Consider the following 21,943-nt stretch of genomic DNA (forward strand, 5'->3'; position numbering starts at 1 on the left):
CCCCCGGCTTGAAGACCGTCGAGCAGCGACGTTAAATCTTAGAGTCAGACCGGCGACTATAAACCCTCCTGCCTGAAGACCGTCGAGCAGCGACATTAAATCTTAGAGTCGGACCGACGACTATAAACCCCCCGGCTTGAAGACTGTCGAGCAACGACGTTAAATCTTGGAGTCGGACCGGCAACTATAAACCCCCCGGCTTGAAGACCGTCGAGCGGCGACGTTAAACTCTAGAGTCGGACCGGCGACTATAAACCCCCCGGCTCCCCCGGGCTTGAAGACCGTCGAGCGACGACATTAAACTCTAAAGTCGAACCGGCGACTATAAACCCCCCGGCTTGAAGACCGTCGAGCAGCGACGTTAAACTCTAAAGTCGAACCATTTGACTGATCAGCGGAAAGCTCATAGAAATCCCAAGGCCAGTGGGTGGTCGCTTGACTGATCGGCGCAATAGAGAAGAACAATGCGAAAAGCTCATAGAAATCCCAAGGCCTGTAGATGGTCGCTTAACCGATCGGCGCAATAAAGAAAAATACTAAGCGAAAAGCTCATGGAAATCCCTAGCAGAAAGTCGTCTGACCGATCGACGTAGTATATACAAACACCCTAGAGACAAACTTATAGAAGTCCCAGGCATAGTAGGGGGTCGTTTAATCAATCGACGAGATTAAGAAATTCCCTGCGGGAAAAGGGTCGAACGACCGGTCGGCAGAGTTAAAAGGAACACTCGAAATGGAAGATTAACACAGCAAGAACGGTCATTCATTTAAAGATAACATTTGAAAATTATAGATGCCCCATGAAAATAAAAGACACGCCGATCGGAAGCATTCCTGAAAATACTTCACTCAAGGAAGTCAAAGATATGCTTTAGGATGGTAGAAAGAAGCGCCGCGTGCTCCGTCGTAGGGATGACCACGGACTCGGGAAGCTGACCCTTAGTCTTCAGATAATCCGCCGTGGCTGTGATGGCCAACTCGAAGGCAATGACCAGCCGGTCGCAGACCTTCTCTACAAACCCCGCCGAGCGGATGTAATTTTGCCTCAAGGCGGCGACGTGGCCCGGCTCCGCCTCTTGGTACTCTTTAAAGGTAGCTCGGGAAGCTTCAAGAGCCTCATGCAGGTCCTTCAAATCACCCTTGAGCTTAGTCACCTCCTCCGAGCGGCCCTTCTGCTCGCCTTCTAGCAGCTCGGCAAGCTCATTAACACGCTGCTCCAGAGCCCGGGCTTCTACATTCTTTTTTTCCAGATCGGCGATGGCGGTGTTCTTCCGAGTGGTGGCCAGCTCAATCTTGCGATCATAGGATTTGACCTTTTTGCCTAGCTGGTCCAACATGTAAGCCTGGTCGGTCGTCTTCTTCCGCTCGGCCTCTAACAGATCCTTGGTTTTGTCGAACTCATTCTGCAGCTCGGCATAAGAAGGGCCTCGGGAAGACGACGGGCCACCCTGACTCTTCAGCCTCTTCAGCTCGTCCTCCACCATCGCCAAGCGGTTGGAGACAACAATCTCTTCCACCCATCGCTGGTGTACACAGAAAGATTAAAAGGCCGATCGGGAAAGTTATATAAAGAAAAGGAAATCGGGCTTACCCCTGTGGACTGTTGCATGTGGCTATCAGCCAGCTTGTCGAGTGGTATCATGGCCACACGGGCCCGAGCGTCCGCCCACATTTCAGCGAGGGGCCCCTTCATAGTGATCATATGCTCGGGGGCCGTAGGCCGATCGGACTCGACCATGAAAGCCTCGGTAGGGAGATGCAGAGTAGCCCTAACAGTACGGCGCTGGCCCGGAGTCGTCTGAGCGGATGCCAAAGGATTGGAGGCTGGGCTGGACAAGGTGGACAAAATGCCCGAGCGGAGAACTCGGCGTGGTACAGGAGGAAGTGAGGCAACCGGAACTGCTTCGATGGGGGCTGCAGCCGCCTCCAGTTGAGAAGGAGTTCGGTCGGAAGATAGCGCCTCGACCGATGGTGCTTGTCCGCGTGGGGAGGCGGTGCCCGTCCGCTCGGACGCTTGCACTGCGGAGGTTGCCGAACGGAGGGGCTTCTCAACTCTCCGTCTTTTCCTGTTAAGCGGGAGCGCGTCCTTCGAATCGGAGCTTTCCTCCCGAACGACCGGTTCTTTGCCAGAAGTTGCACCGAAGGCAGCATCCATGGGCGAAGCCTGAGTGGCCGACTCGCCTGCTTGCGCTTCGCTCTCGTCCTTATGTGAGCCGACCGGAGCAATGCCCAGTTGCTCCATTTCCTTGGCCACTACTGCTTCGAGCGCGACCGCTTTCTTCTTCAAAATTCTGAACAGCACCAACTCCATTACGATATTCGCTGCAAAGAAAAGAGAAGGAAATCAGTTAGAACTCAAGGCAAATGTCTAAGTAAAGTTCTTACCGAAGCTGTTCGGGAGAGGGGTCCGGCTCGGACTCAAACCAAATATGTATATCACTCCTTCAGGTAGAAGCATGTTGATGTCGAGCTTTAGACCAGCTAGCAGATTCGCTGCTTAAAGATAGTCCGGTCGGGTCTTATATTTCTTCAACTCAGGAGAGATGGGCGGTCTGACCTGCCATTTCGTATGGAAGGGGAGCCACCCGGGAACACGAAGGTAGAAAAAATTCTCCTTCCAGTGTTTATTGGAAGAAGGCAACTTATCAAAAAAGATAAGTGCCCGGCTTGGATTGCTTGGGGTAATAAAAATAATAGAAGACCTCCGGGCGGAGCGGAATGTTGTGTATCTTAAATAAGACCACAACCCCGCAGAGGAGGCGAAAGGTGTTGGGGACTAGTTGGGCGAGCGGAATGCCAAAAAAGTTACAAACTTCGACAATGAAGGGGTGGAGGGGAAACCGCAGACCGGCTATGAATTGGTCGCGGAAGAGACAAAAGGCAACTCTCGGCGGTCTGTGTGGCCGAGCGGAGGGTGAAGGTAATATTAGCTCGAAGTCGGAAGGGATATCATAGGCGTTAAACAGGCTCTCGACATCGCGTCGATCGAACCGCGACTCCATAGTGGTATACCATGGGCCGAGAGCCGGGTCCGCAGGCTGAGAGGAGCTTGCCATCGCCAGAGCAATGGAGGAAGCAGAAATCGAAGGGGAAACCTAATGCGTAAGCGAAGAAAGGAGCAAAACAAAAACCAAAGGACAAAACACGACCAAGAACGCGGAGAAAACACAAGGATGAAAGGAAGAAAGGAGGAAGAACCTTACAAAGGAGTTGAGGATCGAAGGAAGAAGGCGGAGAATCATCGGAGAAGGGAGAATCGGAGTCGCCGGAACGCTGAAGCACCGAGGAAGGCTGCGGGACACTCGAAGGCAAGGGTGCGGCGGAGGAAGAAGGTGAAGACTTTATAAGGTCGGGCCCGATCGGCCTCGACTGTCGGATGCAGGTCACTAGAATCGAGGCCCCTATCGGGCCGTTCATTTCAAACCACCGATGTCCCATCGGACACATCGCCGAACCGTACGATGACGCCAGCGGGGGCGCCACGTGGCACCATGTCATAGGGGCACATTTAATGAGTGCCATTACGGCGCACAGCGCGCGTGCTTGGTCTTAATGAAGAAGATTTGCACGAATCCCGAGGAGATCCGAAGGGCGTCAGCGAGGACCGATGACACGGCAGAAAAGCCAGCGCTCGGAAGAGGCCGAGCGGCCGTTTGGAGGAACATTCCCGAATGGCAGGGTGATATAACTCAGGCCGACCGGCAGTTCAGTCAGTCTGACTTAGCGCCTCCTTCGACTAGACTTGAAGGAGAGGCATGTGATCCAGTGATAAAGACGGGGGATCCTCGTTGACGAAAGGTCAATGACACGTGGAGGTCTAAGGTCAGGAGATTCAACCCTGAGACTAGCCAACCGGACGAAGCGGGTCGACCGTTTGGGCGATTCAGGCCGACCGGCCGTGAATCCCCTGAACCGAATGAAGACAACCCGACTGGGGGTCGGGTTTCTGATGCTCAAAGGTAAAAAGGTTTTAAGGCCGAGTGGGATGTCCGTTCGGTCGGGGCACCAGGCAACAGAGGCAGGAGCAATCTCATCCGAGCATATGGCCGGGAGTTATCTCGGTCGAACCGATACGTATAACCGGCGACAGAAGTAATACGCCTACTGAGCGGCCGACCCGCTCGGTCCGGGAACAGACAGGAAATGCAAGAGGACAAAGGAGACAGGGGATAACATCATCCTCGAGACACCTACCGCCGACAAGCAACAGAGTTGGCGGCCGAGCCGTACACAAGATCATACGGCGGAAGCTTCCACCGTCACATCCGGGATATGCTCGGATGATTGCGGAATGGCATCAGGGGTACTTTTTTGACACAGGCTCATTAAGATATGTTTAGGGAAGCGTGCACGCATCGAGAAGTGTGCCCCCGCCTCCCCCGGGTCCTATATAAGGACCCATAGACGTCGACGAAGGTATGGGCAACTCTTTACTATAGCCACATTACGCTGCCTCTTTCGTTGCCTGACTTGAGCGTCGGAGGGCCGTCGCCGGGAAACCCCTCACGGCTCGGCTTCTTTGCAGGTTCGCTGGAGAGCTACATCACCAGTCGGAGACAGCGGAGCGTGCCACGTCCCCAGCGTCCGTCGACTCAGCGCTCGGACAGGATCACTTGTGTTGATTAAAACTCTCCTTGTTTGGGATTTTAAAGTGGTCGGCCATGTTATGTGAGAAAAGAAATTTGTTTTTTAATTAATTAAATTTTATTTTTCATGGCAAAGGAATTAAGGAAGTTTTTATTTAAATTTCCTTATTTGCCAAGACTAAGGATTATAAAAGAGAGGGTAAAGGTGCCTTCACGAGAACAACTCTATTCTTTTTCTCTCCCTCTCTTCCTTAGTGTGGCCGACCCTTCAAGTTCTTCTCTCTCCTTTTTCTTTCTTCTCCTTGGTGGCCGAATCTCTTCAACCTTTGAAGCTTGGAAGGTGGTCGGATCTTGCTTGGAGAAGAAGGAGGAAAAGGAGGCTTTGTTTCTAGCATCCCTTGGAGCTTGGTGGTGGTGGTCGGACCTCTACTTCTCTTGGAGAATTGATGGTGGCCGAATCTAGCTTAGAAAAGAAGGAGCTTGGTGGTTCTCGTCTCGGAAGATCGTTGCCCACACAACGTCCAAGATTAGAAGAGGAATACGGTAGAAGATCAAGAGGTTATTTTCTTACAAAGAAAGGTATAACGAGTAATTGTTTTCCGCATCATACTAGTTTTCTTTGTATAGTTATTTTTGGAAATACCAAACACAAAAGGCATATGATTCTAGAGTTTTCGAATTTGTGTTTCTTTTGTTTTATTTTTCGAATTTGTGATTCGATTGTTCTTTTTGGTTAAACCTAGAGTTATATAAGGAAATTAAATATTAGCTTTCCTTAAAAGGTTTTGTCTAGGCGGTGGTGGATGCTCCCATACCCAAGAAGGCCATATGCCTCGCCATGCAGTCCTGGAAGCCAATTTTGGAAATTAATATTTAATTGAATTTATAACATAAGTTGATTTGGATCAATAGTGTTAAGTTCCACTTGCAATCCAAATTTAAACCATTAAGAACAGATAAGTTAAATTTGGAATCAATAATGTTAAGTTCTGTTTGCGATTCCTAATTTAATTTCTAAAGAACACAATAGGTTGTTTAGGAAAAGGTTCGACACTTGTACAAAATTTTTGTATAGTGGAACCGATACGATTCTCCTAGTACCAACCAACAGTTGCGACCCTACTTCCTCGCACATCCAATCGTGGTATTGACTAATAGAATGCTCGGGAAAGTCCTGCTCAACCCTAAAGTGTCTGATTGATTGATCAAATGGACCACCGAGTTAAGTAAATTTGACATATAATGCTAGCCTCGAATGACAATAAAAGCTCAAGCCTTACTTGATTTCATCACGGAGGTCCAGAATACCAAGCTAGAGGTTACATGGAGGATATACGTGGACAGTTCGTCTATTTGGCAAGGTAGTGGGATCAGAATCTTTTTGATATCACCGTGGGAGTACAGAATGCAACTCTCCATGCGGCTAGACTATTAGGGCACCAATAATGAGGCTGAATATGAGACCCTAATAGTCAGTCTGCAAGCAGCTCGATACGTGAGAGCCACAATAGTCCTCGTCCATTCAGATTCTCAGTTGGCAGGCCAACAACTGGCATGAACCTTCAAGATAAATAGCGCTCAGCTTAAGTTTTATGCTAAGGCATTTGAGAAGTTAAAAGTGGGCTTCCAAGAGGTCATCATTCGAAAAGTTCCCCGATCGGACAACCAATTTGCTGACGAGTTGGCTATGTTAGCAAGCTCCTTAAGCCCAATTGTCGTTGACAAGTCGGTCGAACAAGTTCTATTGGTGGTGCACATCGACAGGACTACCATAGGAGGTTTGCCGAGCGACTGGAGGATGCCTTCCGTTGAATTTCTCTGAGCGGGCACTAGGCCCGTCGATCAGATGGAAGCACATATGCTGAAAAAGAGAGTCGGGAGGTTCACACTAATCGGTGATCAGTTATACAAGAAAGCTTTCTCCCAATCGCTGCTCAAGTGTGTAGGATCAGAAGATAAGCTCGGGATAAAGCAATCATTCACGTCAGTGCCCTATCTGCAAAGCAACGACCTGACGGAAGTCATCAACCGCGAAATCCTCAGAGGGCTTCACACTCAGCTCAACCATGCTGGAGGAAGCTGGGTCGAAGTGTGCTATGGACGTATCACACTGCTCCTAGAGAGGCATTTGGCATAACCCCATTCCAACTAGTTTACGGGGGAGGAGGCAGTCGTGCAGGTCGAAGTGGGAGTAGAGTCTTATCGGGTGTCACTCTATGATGAGGATAACGTCGATCAGCGATTGATGGAGCTAGACTTGGTAAATGAAGCTCGGGATAAAGCAGTCGCACGGTTAATGACGTACCGACAATGTATAAAGCAAAGTTACAATCGTAGAGTAATTCCAAAGTCATTCCAAGTCGACGATCTGATCTGGAAAAGAGTAAAGTCGGCCGGGGACGCCATTAAGCTCGAGGCGCCATGGGAAGGATCATACAAGGTGATTCAGAAGCTCGGGTTGGGAGCATATTATTTAGAAGACGAACATGGATAAATCCTTGAGTGACCTTGGAGTACAAATCATCTTCAACCGTACTGAACGGGCTAAAGGTTCGTGAATGTGTTAAGTAACCTGTCATAACATTTGTATTAGCCATGCAGGGAATGCTGAAGGAAAAAACTAAGTGCTTGAGACTATTTGGTCGATCAACCATGTGTTAAGTTGAGCAGCGACTATAAACCCTAGATCAGAAGTTAAAAAAAAACCGAGTGACAGCTATAAACTCAAGAGAATCAGAAATAGTCGAGCGGTGACTATAAACCCTTGAGTAAAAGAATATTAACAGTCGAATGGTGACTATAAACCCTCATCTTCGTCAACAGTCAAGCAGCGACTATAAACCCTAGTCTTCGTCAATAGTCGAGCAGCGACTATAAACCCTTGAGTAAAAGAATATCAATAGTTGAGTTGTGACTATAAACTCTGGTTTTTGTCAACAGTCGAGCGGCAACTATAAATCCTAGTCTTTGTCAATATTCGAGCGGTGACTATAAACCCTTGAGTAAAAAAATATCAATAGTCGAGCGGCGACTATAAATTCTGATCTTCATCAACAATCGAGTGGTAACTATAAACCCTAGTTTTCGTCAATAGTCGAGCAGCAATATAAACCCTTGAGTAAAATAATATCAACAGTCGAACGATGGATATAAACTCTTGCGAAGAAAATCAACAGTCGAGCGGCGACTATAAACTCATGTCTACGCCAATCAAAAGTCAAACAGCGACTATAAACTCTTGTGTAAGTCGAGCGGCGACTATAAACTCTCACGATTTAAGCCAAGAAAAGGCTATAAACCCAGGTGTGGTTGATGAAACCTAGGTGACCTTAAGCTGGTAATAATGACGATCTCGAGTCGAACGACAGTTACAAATACCATATGCCAAAATATATGACTATAGGAGACAAGTATTGAAGGAGCACACTCGAGCGGGCATGCCCCCGACTTGGCGAGATCCGTATGGTTAAGTCCCCAAAGCATCCGGGTAATGCACCGCTCAGGCATTGTCCAAAAATAACAAAGGCAGGTCGGTTCCTCAGGGTTGAGTCTGAGGTAAGTGCTTCAATTAGTCCCCGTCTGGTTACCACTACTCAGGTTATCTAAGCTCAAACAACTCAGTCTCTACGTATGGCCCTGGCGCCTACCCCCATATCATTCCTGGTCGGGCAACGACAGGTTGGGTCCTCAGGGTTGAGTCTGGGGCAAGTGTTTTAACTAGTCTCTAGCTTGTTACCTACTGCTCAGGTTATCTAAGCTTAGGTAGCTCAGTCTCTACGTATGACCCTGGCGCCTATCGCCGTATAATTCTTGGTTGAGCAACGACAGGTCAAGTCCTCAGGGCTGAGTCTAGGGCAGGTGTTTTAACTAGTTCCCAATCGACAACCAGACCACAGAGAGTGCCCGATAGGCAGAAGGTCACCCAAGGCACTACTTATCCAATCAGTCAGACCTGCAGCTTCTTTCAACTAGATATAAGGAAATGACTTGTGATGCGGTAATAAAGGAGAGCCTACTAAGTGTGGGGCAAAGGACGGAGATGGAGGCCAACGTGGAGGTCAAAGTTAAGGAGGTCGATGCCAGGGAATCGGCAAGCATGCCCTGAAGGGGTCCAAGTCGGTCTCTATTGCAATGACTGATCGGGAATAAGGCTCTCGACCGGCAATGATCTGGCTAGATCAGAAGGCCCGTGTAGCCAAGATCATTGGATACTTATCATAGAGCAGATGAGTGTTAGGGCGACCGGGGCGTTAGCCCGGTCGGTCGAACACAAGCTCTCAAGTCGCATTACCCCATGGAAAAGCGGCCCAGTCAAGTCGAGCAGGGGAGTATTCGGTCAAGCAGCTATCCCGCTCGGCCAAGCAAAGGGATCACTGACGTATCTCTCAATATCCTTCTGGGAGATAATGTCGCTGACACCAAGCATAGTCAACAAGCAGATCGTATGACAGAAGCTTCCAACATCTCATCAGAGGTTTGCACACCCAGTTAAGGTGAAGTGTCAAAGACGCTTTACTGACACGTCCTTTCATAAGACAAGTATGGAAACGTACAAGTGTCTTGGAACGTGTGCCCGCACGTTTCTACAACTCCATATGCTTGGAGACGCATGCTCGTCCGTCATCGTAGCTCTATATAAAGGGGAGGTTCAACTACCGGAAGAGGTATGCGAGCACACCTATTCTACTATTGACAGCTTTCATTTATTATTCGTGTTCCTCTTTGCTGTTGTCGGTGACTGACTTGAGCGTCGAAGGGCCAACGCCGAGGACCCTCCGATCCGATATTGATATTTTTGTCCTTATAAATTAGACATAGTCTTCACAAAGTCTATTAAAAAGTCACATCCCCAATCAACTGGCTTCACTAACTTTTTGAGATGAATCAATTTCAAAAAGTTGACCCATCTCAATTGGATCAGTTATGATGGGCAACAATCAATAGAGTAAGAAAGTAAAAGAAATAGAAATTTTCTAAAAATTGCGTCTAATAAAGTATTCAGAGGAATAAACAAAATAAATAAAACTAAAATTTTAAATAGGATGAATATTTTAGAGTTAGGACTGTGTATAAATTACACTTTAGATCCATGCGGTACATAATTTAAAAAAAATCTACCTTCAAATTCCCTAGATAAAAAGAAATATTTTTGGAAGTTTTCTCTTTTCTATTGACTTTGGCAGCAAACGCGTGAAATTGTATTTTTGGCTGGCGATGGCGATATGAAAAAATAAAGGAAACTTGTCTGTTCACTTGAACATCAAGATTATAATAGTTGAGAATTAATTAGCTCAGCTATTAGTTCGATGGCATTAGCTCAGATAAATTAACTTACTTTATCAGTTTCACCTGGTGCATACTCTATCTAGATATACAATATATATTTTTTTTAATATTATGCTTTATTAGATAAAATTTTTCATTTCAAGTTTTTGAATGCATAACAGGAAAAAAAATGGAAACTTAAAATTTAGAATTCTAATTATTTTATATTCATAATTTTTTTTAATACTTACTTTGATTTATTCATCCTTTTTATCACTATTTTTTAAATACACAACGAGAAAAATAAAATGGAAGATCGAAATTTAATATTATAATTCTTTGAATATGGAATGGACAAATAGACCTTTATTGAATATTCATTTTATTTTATTCATCCCTCCTTACCAAACATAGTTAAATTGCTTATGATTAATATTAATGGATATAGTTCATGATAAAAAAATATATAATATTCATATATAATTAAATAAATTCTTAATAAAAAATTTAAAAATTAAAGAAGTCATTGATAATTAAACTGAAGAACATTCCATAACAAACCCACGCGATGAGGAAGGTGATTTGTCCGGAGGGATCTTTGGTCGAAATCTCACTGTAGCCATTTGATCAAATTGAGATTGAATTGCGGCCGTTGATTTTTTATCGATGGCAAAGGAATTTGCTCTGTGGAATTTTATAGAACGTTCCGTGGGCCCCGCCATAATATAGAGGAATATTTTAGTTAACTGGATTGCGGGCGGTTTGGGAAGGCAGTTAGGACGATTCCTAACTCGGCGAGTCGGAACCGATCAGGAGATTCCAAAATCGGCGAGCTCGAGGTAGTGACTCGGGGCGGATCGCTACGCGGTGAATCGGGGACTCGTCACCTTCTGTTTTTTTGTTCCTCCACTGGCCACCTCAATCCATCTATATAAAGAGGACGGGTTTGGGTTTCTCTCAATTTCCCCTGCCTTGTCGTTCTGGTCTGAGAGCGGAAATGGAATCGGCGGCGGAGGAGATTCGCTCCGACTTGGCGCAGTTCGCCGCTATGATAGTCGGCGACTACGTGAAGCGAGCGTCGGAGAGCGGAGAAGGGGCGGCGGCTAGGCTGGAGGAGTCGGTGAGGATCTTGGAGCGGGAGAGGCGGAAGATCGCGGGCTTCAAGAGGGAGCTGCCTCAGTGCATGAATCTGCTCGCCGATGGTTCGTTGTTGGTTTTCCCCTTTTCCGATTTCTTTTGACCTAAAAGAGGATTTTTTTTTTTTTTAATATTTTTTCCGACTGGTGTGTTTCGCTGGTGGTGTCTCAGTGATTGTTGGGTTAGAGAAGGAGCTCGAGCGATGGAGAGGCGATAAGTTCGTGCGCGTGTTTGGGGGGTACATCCCCGTTAAGAGAAGATTCGAAGAGGTGGACAAGGGGGTTGATCCGGTGAGAGGCGTCGAGATGACGAACTGGAAGAGATCTGCTCCACGCTGGGGCAGCAGTCCCGGCAGCAGCAATCGGTGGAACGGGGAGAATGCGGGGATTGTTGTGAAAGAGGTATAAAGGTTCAATTTTGCGAACGATTCTTGCAAAAAGATGACACCTTTCGTGTTCCTTGGTCATCAGGATGGTCGAGAGTTCGATTTCCAGATGAAGCCGAGAATGTTCTGCTACGGCGGCGGCGGGGGAGGCGACGCATTCGTAGCTTTCCGAAGCCCATCCTCCATAGCTGCGAACTACAATCAGGAGAGGCCGAGATTTCCAGGTCTATTCGACCATGCCCCTGCTATGAACAGGGGGGGCTTTATTCTCCCTCCCATCACCGACGGTTACCGCCAAACTAGAATATCTCCGGCGTTGCCGAACAATCACCGCATCTCGCATGTGCAACAGCAGGAACCGAGAAAAGCAAGGCTCTGCTGGTCGCCGGATCTGCACCGACGGTTCCTTTCCGCTCTCGATCAGCTCGGCGGCGCACGAGGTTGGACTCACAATTCCGCTTCCTCTCCATTCTCTAAGTCGAAATTGACAATCAAAAAAGAAAAGAAAAGAAAAATTGAAGACAATTTCAACATCTTTGTTCTGTGCGCAGTGGCAACTCCTAAGCAAATCAGAGAAGTGATGAAGGTGGATGGTCTCTCCAACGATGAAGTGAAAAGCCATTTGCAGGTGAGTTTACGATTACAATCACTATCAAATTCCTCCCCTTCCTCATTATTTTAACCACTGAAACAGAAACAAAAACAAAAAATTCACTTTTTTTTCTCCTAGAAATATCGGTTACAAACCAAAAAACCAGATCCTACTCCAATGGCACAAGCTGAATCGATCGCAGAAGAGCAGCAGAGTGGCCCATCAGATCCAACTTCTTCTCGATCCGCCTCACCCCATTCCTCTTCATCAAACTGAACTATGCTTGCGATAATTACATTACTGCTACAAATTAATGCTTTGGCATGCAATAAGTTTCAACTGTCAACAGCTGTAATTTTTAATTCATGAGGCTTTTTTGGCATTTTGTTTGTGCGACTTTTGCAAGTTGTACAATGAGTGGTAGAGTTTTTTTTTTTTGTGATCTCTAATGGAATAAACGAAAGAGAATACTTTGTTGTTGGAGACTAAGTTGATCTTAAATCTTAAACCATCCTCAAGTTTCATGGTGCATATTTGAATTATGGTGAGCTAATTGTGGGAGGTTAGATCTCACAGTTAAATAATATTCATTTTACTTTATTTTTTTAAAGAAATGTTGGTGAAGATTTCTCTAATTTTCACTTGCTGCTTTTATGGGGCTAATTTTTTTTCATTTGAATTTTTTAAGAACTGATCAGCCTTCCTATTTTTCTTGTGTTAATGGTTTCATCACAGGAACAAAGAAATTAATCTCTAAAATATATTGAGGCAAATTTTAAATTCGCTTCTAGAATTTAGTGTCCTAAAATAGTATTATATTTAAAGATATTTATAGAAACAATTATAATATTTTAAAAATATTTTTTTAAAATATAGTCAATAATTTTGGCTTTAAAATTTATTTAAAAGTAGGCATAAGTGTCTCCAAAATTTTAATTTTTTAGAGAGAGAATTTTATGAAGGCAATTATAGAGATCTATAAAAGTTCATATCAGTATATCATCAGAGACAATTAAATATTATTTTAAAAAATAAAGAATTATAAATTTAATTAAGATCTCATATTGCCATTTTAACCTAAAAAGACCTTGATAACCCCCTTATAGAAGAATAAAACATTTATGCATGATATATTGATAATCTTCCATAAATGCTTTTAAGGCACTCTCAGTTCAAACATAAACACTAATATAGATAAGTACATAATTCTAACTAAAAATTTAGCACTTGAATATAAATTAAGAAACAAAAAAAAGAGAAATTTGAAAACTCTTAAACATTAAACTTTGTTCACATAGCTATTTTATATTTCGTCAAAAGGAAGTCTTAGATGCTATCACCAAAAAGGGTCTTCACTTAAGGCACCATCTCATTATCATATATGCTTAACAAGACACCAATCGACTTGTGATCACATCAAATTATATGCTTGGCTCTATACGATCTACCATAGTAAGGTGAGGCAATCGATGTAAAATATGATTAATCATTGATCTTCTATGGCATGACTAAGTCTCTCTCAATTGACCTTTTCATCTCAACACTCAAAATAGTACCAAGTCTCTTCGATAACTTCAACCAAGCCATCAAAAGTCTCTCTTCCTTTCCTTTTACTTCGACTAAACTTATGATGAAAATAGAACGTAAATATTGTATGAAATAGTAAATCTCATACTTTGCTCTAGAAAAGATCTTGGAGAATTGAGCAGAAAAAATACCGAAGAAATCCACCTCTTGCTATCGGCGACAAGGCTACAGTGACAAACGCTTCTCGACAATTTTACGAACCAAATCCCTGTTGCTTGAATGTTTCTCCTTCTTCGGTGAAAACGAATTTTACATATCAAATATCTCTCACGTTATGGACCCTTCTTCTCACCCTTGGATGCTCCTTTTATAATGAGAATTATCTCATAAGTAAAAGGGACATTTTGTCCCAAGGAAATGTGGCGAACGTGGGCATGCCCACGTTCCCATCTCCCACTCATCTAAGATAATTAAGTCACTAAGACTAAGTCAGAATCAAGTTACTTAGACTAGTTAGCCACAAAGACTAAATAAGTCACATAGACTATATAAGAATCAAGTCACAAAGAGTAAGCAGAACATTCAATCCATACTTAAGGGAAAATAGTTCGTGCGACAACAAACATATTGAGTGATTGTCACTAAGAAGATTGTAACACCTTACATAACCGCTCTTCCAAATGAATCAGAGACACTCTCATAATGACACATAGCCTCTCTTCTGCTAGTACATATCTGTTATCCAGGAAACATCCAATCTCCTAGTGGCGCACAATCATTATCTTGGAGATATCTTTGTTTTGCTACTTACCCAGATTAAATAATCTTCATTTACATTAATATGAACATCTCTAATCCCTCATAATGACTATTATGTCAAGAGCATATTTCATATTTAATATTCACAATTATTTCTACACACAACAGAAATGGGTAGATCAACGAATAATATTAAAAGATGTAAATCTATTTAATCTTTCTTTTTAGCTAGAATATATTCATTCTAATCAATCACTTTGTTAGTTATGCTCCAAGACCGAATCATCCATAGTCATAGGATACATAGTAAAGTAGCAGTCATTGATTAAAACTTCAAGTAAACAGCTAAATAGTCACTTAGGGTAAAACTGAGATTAACTTATAATCTCAAGAGTTTCATATAGTAGAAAAGTAGGGATCTGTTCTCTTACTACTCTCATTGTCGTAATAGCACATGTGGTATGAATTACATGTTACGATGTTATATTTTTTTACTAAAAAGAGCACATGTTGTTATCAAATTTAATATCATATAGATTTTGATCTAAACATACCTAATGTCTAATCTTGAATTCAACTCAAATTCAAATCTAGCTTCCAACAGGTTCAATAAATAGTAGGTATATTTACTTCAATCATTATTAATACATAAATGATCTTATCTTGACACAATTATCAAGACGACCTTAACTTATGGGTATGTCTTTATTCATAGCTACATAAGTTGTCTCATAAGTAACGGTCTTACCTCTATTTATACTTAACAAACAGAGACGATTGTCTATGTGAGTGAACTAATCTCAACCTACCACATGATCATCGAGACTTCTATTCAAATGTAACAAATATACTTATACTGAACAGATCATGACATTTCATATATCTAATTATCTTTACAAAGTGTTACATTTTATGAAATCCCAAAGACTTCATGTCACACCCCAGAAGAGTCTCTGCCCGACAAATGGACATCCTCTCCCCTATAACTGTGACAATTCAAACATAGATACAAGGCCACAAGGCCGCACAAGTAATAAACAACAACTCACACGGCTGTACTAAAAATACAATAGAAGACAAATGGGTAGGTCACCCAATCCAAAATGATAAACTGCGAGCCGGCTCGGCTTAACACGACAAATACAAATCCACCACAAGACTAAAATCCACGAACAAAACCAAAATGTAATACAAGCAACCATACATAACGAGGAGAACACGATCTCGAATGTAATGCGGGACTGACAACCAGGATCTCCGAGCGACATGACATATCCTACTAACCTGGAAACAAAAGGGAAGCAAGGGGTAATGAGTATAAAAATACTTAGCGGGTACAAAACATATAGAACATAGGATATAACCTCAGGTGAAATACTTACTATAGAAGTAACAAAGTCAATATAAGTAGCCACTATAACCATCTACTAACCTGCTCAGCCAAGTAAGACCAATAACTGGGGAGTACATATTGTACATCTAACCCTACACAAACTAATGCATAACTAGCATATAACAAAAACAAGTCATCATACATGTGAGCAAACACTCTACCACAAGAACTACAAATGACTAAGACATCTAAATAGGAACCGCGAGAGAAACGCTCTACCACGAATGGTCTCGTGGGAAGTCCAAAATGTTAGGGTCCCTGTCTGCGGGAGAAACGCTTTACCACGAATGGTCTCATGGGCAGACGGGTAGTAGCTATCTAGCTAAAGACTGTGGGAGAAACGCTCTACCACGGATGAATCTTGTGGGCAATCCAGACATATAAGTGACCACTGTCTAAAGAAGAAACACTTTATCACGGATGGTCCCGTGGGCAGACAATGGGTAAGGTTACTATCTAGCCATATGCATCATGATCACTGACGACTCCCTCAACTACGAATGAGAGACAATGGTCGATAGGATATATCAATGAAATGGTACGCAAGAGAGTCTAACCTCACTAGCGTATAGACATGAGCCTAATTAACAATCAAAGATTTAGTAGGATACTCGATATCCTATACTACGGTATGATCAACCTAACTATAAACACAGCTCAAATCATCAGCCAGGGGTCTAGCAAAATGTAGGATATCCAACGTCCTACATGTTGGATTTTGAGGGATCTCCTAAGACAATCGCCTTATGATTTTTACTATTTATTTGATAAATATAGATTCACTATTTGGGTGCACATTCTCTATGTGTATGATTGGATCTTAAACTCACGTATTGAATGCCCGCGATCCAATTAATAATATGAGAGAACTTGTGATTGAATTACAACCTGTAAGTATCTCTACATGTGCAATTATGAATGTATTGGAATATTCCCTAGTCAATGAATTGATGAGTTTGGACATCATCGATTCTGATAGACTAGCACGGGTTATACTCTTTGGTTTAGCCAATCAGCTATTTTCTCATATGCTGAAGACATTGGGATGTCGAGAGTTAAACATGGATACTAGTTATGGTAACTAATTTATTAGAGTGACATGCTGTAAGACTTCATATGGTTCTCTACATATATAGATATGTCAATGAAGCTCTTACTGCAACTTGAGTGCAAGTTTCCTTCGACTTAAGGTATACAAGTCACCTTGGTCATGGAAGTTTATACTTTGACATCTTAAGCAAGCATCTCATTAAGGTGTCACTACAAGAAAAAAGCTAATAGACAACGCTTTTAAAGCGTTGTCTTTGTGCCTGAAAAAGCGTTGTTAAAGGCACTGTTGTTAAAAGTCTGCTCAACGACAACACTTTTAAAGCGTTGTCGTTTGTAGCAAAAACAACGCTTTTGCAACGCTTTAAAAGCGTAGTCATGTTTTGCAAAGACAGCACTATTACAACGCTTTAAAAGCGTTGTTGTTTTTTTATAAAGACAACACTTTTTGCAACGCTTTAAAAGCGTTGTCGTTTCAAAGAAAAAAATTAAAAAAATTATTTAAAAATCCTTATTTTTAAATTTACGAAACTATTATTTTTCTTTTACCATGTCTAGATTCGAATTTTATATATAATCAACTCAGCTAATGATTTCAAACTCATACCAAAATAATAGAATTCTGAAATTGAAGTAATATTAGTATTTAATTACATGAGAAGCTAGTAAATATCAAAATTAACACTAATTCTGTTTCAAAATAGATAGTGATATTCACATATAAAACAAAAGAGCACAAACTAATTAGCCGACCTCGAAGCCAACAATCTGTTTACTTCTACTAGCTACACTCAAAAATTATTATCGTCTTGAGAATTGGATACAGTACAGTAATTACTACCACAATACTGAAGAAGTAGCTTGTCTTTCTCAATCTATTACAGGAATAAGCAATTGGATTTTGTCTAGGATCTTTGTGAGCTTTGAACAGATTGAACATGGCCTGAAATATAAACAAAAAATTACAGTCAATAGTTTGAACAAAAAAATTACTTCTACTAGCTATTTTCTATAAATGAACCAAAACTCAATACTCAGAAATGAAATGGCGCTTGCAGAAAGAAAGAAAGAAAGCTTGCAGAAATACAACGTTTCTTCAAACTGCAGAAAGAAAGCTTGCAGAAATGAAACGTTTCTTCACTCTTTCTTCTATCTGTTGAATGTTCAGTCTAGGTTAGTCATTATACTAAGATCCTCTTAAACTTGTCTTGTTAGATTTGTGTGTGCACATACAGAAATGTTCGAAGCTTTAAAATAATTCGAGTTTTGTCATAATTGCATTATTGCATATGTATTGATTCTATACAAACAGGACATGGTGCATGAGATGCATTTCAGAAGGTATAGAGTAGTCAGTTTCCGTGCTAACCAAATATGAAAGTGTCCAAGCTTTTATTTGTCATGAACTCGTAGATCAGGATTCTTTCCTCATCCTCGATGCAGTAACCCAGTAGACGAACAAGATTTCGGTGTTGTAGTTTGGCAATGATCGAAACCTCAGTCTTGAACTCATCTGTACCTTGTTCAGAAGCTTTGGACAATCTTTTCACAGCAACCTCTTGTCCATCTGCTAATTTACCCTGATATCTTAGAGAGTGAATGTTAGTTGTCAAAAATAATGTTAAGTGCATATATTAACTTACAAATAAAAAAAAAGGTAGCATCTTCACCTTGTAAATAAAGCCAAATCCACCCATTCCAACTATATTGTCTCTTGAAAATTCATTTGTGGCAGCTCTTATCGAAACCATACGATATAACGGCAAGTCGAGCTCTGTTTCTTTGGGAGTGGAGGGGTCTACTATGTCTGGTTTAACTATTAAAAAATGAACAAGTTATACAAGGTAATAGCTTTTAGATATCACAAGCAACCATTGTTTAATTTCTGTTGCTCGTATGAACAATGAATAGTAGCAAACATACCGAGCTTGCTTCTTCGCTCCAACCATAAAAATGAACCAACACATAGTAACAATAGAAAGCTCAGCACTGGAACAGAAACTTTTATCACTAATGATTTCTGCTTTCCTGAACTCCTTATTGAATCTGCACATGAAGTTGATTTTAGTTCTGCTACATTTTAGTTCATAAAACTAGAAACTGAAAGCTGAATGCATAGTTCTGCACAGGAAGTTGTTACCTAATTCAGAAGCTGCAAGCCGAACGTATAGATCATTGCCGCCTTGTGCAAAAACCCTAATATCCATCAGGTCAGCAGGCCAAGATAGGCACATGTCTCTGATCATAGAAAATGCCACGCAAGAACAGTTCGTCCAGCACAAACTTTGGCACTCTTCCAGGGTCATGTTGCTCAGTGCACTGGCGTTGCTAGTGGTTCCTAAATAGATTTAAACCCCTATAATTAATTTAACAACATGGAAATATATATATATATATATATATTAAGAAAGAAAATTATGACTTAACAGTGTGTCTATGAGAGAATTTAAGGATGCTAATTAAGTACATGAAACATACTTTATTAGATTGAGCATGTAGCTAATTGAGCTTTCGATTGATTGGTTTCACCTTGTTGAGCTATGTACCTCTTCGATGTGGTTCGTCATTTACCACATATATAGAAGTAAAAAAGAAATAAATATAGTTTTTTTCTCCCTACTTATTTGGGATCAACTACAAGGAAAACTAAAAGCAGAGTGCTAATATGATTGAAGACATAAAAAAACTCCTATTCTTTGCTATAACCATAACTCTATAGAGTTCATTGTTGGCATCAATGAAATAGCATATTTCTTCATCTCAGGAACACTTGTCTGCAAGTAGCTAATAGCCATCTGCCAAGCTATCAATCCCCAATCTGCTGCCCTAGCTCTAAACTCAAACAAAGACGGATCAATCTCAGACTCATGCTCTGCGATAAAAGGCGCCAGGAATGTCTCATAGACAAATGTTGCTCCCTAAAATGATTTAGATTTGTAATACTAGTTAGACCAAGTTGTAAGGTAGACATGAAAAAGCTAGTCTAGATAGGAAAAATATAAAAACACTTATTACTTTCAGTATCACTGGATATATCCAACTGAGATTACCCACTTTACATAACTCCAATCATTATTCATTGTTAAGCTAGTTAAATGAAGTATTGTTTAAAAAAAGAAATTTCACAAAATGAACCACAAACAAATTCTGACAATACAAAAGTTCTTAGAATTAGTTAAGTTGTAGAAAGGAGTATCATACTTTTGTCCGGGGATGCCACAAATACAGGAAGGCGCCAAGCTTTGCTCCATAATAGAATGGTAACCTACATGGCGAAAAGGAAAATGATAAGAGGTGTAGATATTGCAACAATTATAAAAAGAAAAAAATTCCATGCTCACCATGAGAAGAGAATATCAGCAAATACTCCCAATTCTCTCAACAATCCAAATAGAATCCTAAAAAGGGAACAAATAATTCATCATGTTTGTTTATGAGAACATATAGACGAATTTTGCTTGACTGACCAATATTGGCACCAGAAACGCAACTGCTCAATCTCTTGCTTATTCAATTCTAGGGTCTTGTAACACTCGTAAGATGGATAAGCATAGACAAAAATCAGTTTGTAAAGTATAATCAACACACCAGTTTCTCACTGTAAACATCGCCCAGTCCAAAGCAACAAAGTTTTTTGGTGTCTTACATCAAAACCCTAAAAATGAATGAAGTTAGCATGATCACTCCACCGAGAACCTAATAACAAGATAAACACAAGTTAATCCAGAAGGCTACAGTCTAGTAGCCCTAGAGAGAGAGAGAGAAAAGACGAAACATTTCTATCCCCAAATGTCGGATTCTGAAAACTAAATAGTTAGAGACAAAAGGTTGCCCATTTACATACTAGAGCTTCTAATTCAGAACTGAGATCAAATGTTTCGTCGTGAATCGACACAAAAGGTTCAAGAAGAAAGCAAGGGAGAGGGAAAAAAATGTAACCTAGAGATGACCTCGTCGTTCTTCCATGGACAAGCAAAGCAGATCGCTTACCTTTACGCTTGTAATCGAAGGAAGGGTGAGGCGCCTGAAAGAAGAATAAACTCCGAGAGAAAGAGAGAGAGAGAGAGGACGAAGGAGGCTTACTCCTTACTTTCTCCTTCGCTCGACTGGAAAGGGGTTAAGCTCGGGAGCTGGAGTCGCGGCTGAGCTGCCGTCGCAAGGTCTTCGATGACCTGGAGCTCGACCAGTTCCGGGATCTGCCGCTTGAATAAAGTGTGGTCAAAGAGACTGGGCAGTGTGAAGGAAGCTTGAATGAGGCGACGGAGGCGAAGAGATTAATCCCGTGGTCTTGATGGAGAGGAGGTCGGAGGAGTGGTTCGTGGAGAGGGGTTTACCAGAGAGGGGTTTGCCGGAGAGGAGTTGGATGGAGAAGACCGCGATGAGATGAGGAGTTGGGAGAAGGGTTCGGGATAAAAAACGATCGGAAGATCGGAGTTGGGAGAAGGGTTTGGGTTTTCTATTCCTTACTTAGATCCAACGGTTTGTATTAATCAAGATTTAGATGAGAACTTCACAATAGACAACACTTTTTTAAAAACGTTGTTGTAGACACTAAAAAAAATGCTAATAGACAACACTTTTTACAAAGCGTTGTCTTTGACCCGTAAAAATCACTAATAGACAACGATTTTTAGAAAAGTGTTGTCTATTAATAAGAAAATAATGAAATAGACAACGCTTTTCACTAAAAGCGTTGTTAAAAAAAAATAGACAACGCTTTTTATAAAAAGCGTTGTCGTTTAAGTGTTGTAGAATCCCAATTTTCTTGTAGTGTGTGGATCCGGGATGATTGGGTATAAGTTGAAATGTCCGAAGGTGTTTGGATAGCCCACAAGGAATTCACCGCTCCTTGCGAGAAACGTATATCCTATGGCCACTCGTTAAGATTATTACTCAAAGTCTTTGATCAAAGCATCATGTGTCTAAGAGTCATGTTAAGAGTACGAGACTCTTAGACACATGTCAGAGTAATTTGAATCCGCAGAATGAGGAAGTATTACTTGGGCTAAGTGCGACATAGTCAACCTAGTGGGGACTGACACATAGACCATGTCCTGAACTAAGTGGATATAAAACGAGTGAAAGGAACATGACACGACTTATTGTAGCTGCTGAAGGGTTTAAAAGTGGTTCCGAGATGAACCTATTATTTTTCGCTTAATTAGGGATTATGATGTACTACTATGTGTCACTCATGATCGTTCCATAATTAATGGTTAATTATGGACGACCAACATAACCAGGAACCTATA

At 41.8% G+C, this 21,943-nt stretch overlaps 2 protein-coding genes across 14 annotated transcripts; one reads left to right on the top strand and one right to left on the bottom strand.

The window, feature by feature from the left end:
• The first annotated feature begins 10,824 nt into the window (after nucleotides 1–10,824).
• On the top strand, nucleotides 10,825–12,418 carry LOC121993697 (transcription factor NIGTH1-like). The gene is made up of 5 exons (XM_042548045.1): nucleotides 10,825–11,053; nucleotides 11,160–11,389; nucleotides 11,459–11,813; nucleotides 11,925–12,001; nucleotides 12,104–12,418. Exons 1-5 carry the CDS (start codon nucleotides 10,849–10,851, stop codon nucleotides 12,239–12,241), a joined length of 1,005 nt encoding a protein of 334 aa, XP_042403979.1. The 5' UTR covers nucleotides 10,825–10,848; the 3' UTR covers nucleotides 12,242–12,418.
• Nucleotides 12,419–17,351: 4,933 nt separating this feature from the next.
• Nucleotides 17,352–21,116, bottom strand: LOC121995716 (G-type lectin S-receptor-like serine/threonine-protein kinase At1g61400). 13 transcript variants are annotated; one of them, XM_042549480.1, is made up of 10 exons: nucleotides 20,782–21,115; nucleotides 20,338–20,387; nucleotides 20,159–20,214; nucleotides 20,033–20,089; nucleotides 19,893–19,956; nucleotides 18,832–19,029; nucleotides 18,615–18,737; nucleotides 18,362–18,507; nucleotides 18,061–18,271; nucleotides 17,352–17,634 (listed from the first exon to the last, which is right to left on the bottom strand). In XM_042549480.1, exons 4-10 carry the CDS (start codon nucleotides 20,033–20,035, stop codon nucleotides 17,597–17,599), a joined length of 783 nt encoding a protein of 260 aa, XP_042405414.1. In that variant the 5' UTR covers nucleotides 20,036–20,089; nucleotides 20,159–20,214; nucleotides 20,338–20,387; nucleotides 20,782–21,115; the 3' UTR covers nucleotides 17,352–17,596. The 13 variants fall into 13 exon arrangements, with proteins under 13 accessions (XP_042405414.1, XP_042405412.1, XP_042405413.1 ...); XM_042549478.1 differs by having other exon boundaries at nucleotides 20,159–20,223; XM_042549479.1 differs by having other exon boundaries at nucleotides 20,775–21,115.
• Nucleotides 21,117–21,943: the final 827 nt, after the last annotated feature.

This window comes from Zingiber officinale, chromosome 6A (genome assembly GCF_018446385.1).
Source record: "Zingiber officinale cultivar Zhangliang chromosome 6A, Zo_v1.1, whole genome shotgun sequence".
NCBI classification, from domain to species: domain Eukaryota; kingdom Viridiplantae; phylum Streptophyta; class Magnoliopsida; order Zingiberales; family Zingiberaceae; genus Zingiber; species Zingiber officinale.

Coding starts and splice junctions, on each gene's coding strand:
- LOC121993697 (XM_042548045.1), top strand. CDS start 10,849: ATGGAATCGGCGGCGGAGGAGATTCGCTCCGACTTGGCGCAGTTCGCC. Junction 11,054..11,159: donor CATGAATCTGCTCGCCGATG/GTTCGTTGTTGG, acceptor GTGGTGTCTCAG/TGATTGTTGGGTTAGAGAAG. Junction 11,814..11,924: donor TCAGCTCGGCGGCGCACGAG/GTTGGACTCACA, acceptor TTCTGTGCGCAG/TGGCAACTCCTAAGCAAATC.
- LOC121995716 (XM_042549481.1), bottom strand. Junction 19,030..19,892: donor TGTGGCATCCCCGGACAAAA/GTATGATACTCC, acceptor AAATCTATTTAG/GAACCACTAGCAACGCCAGT. Junction 18,272..18,361: donor GATTTGGCTTTATTTACAAG/GTGAAGATGCTA, acceptor CTAAGATATCAG/GGTAAATTAGCAGATGGACA.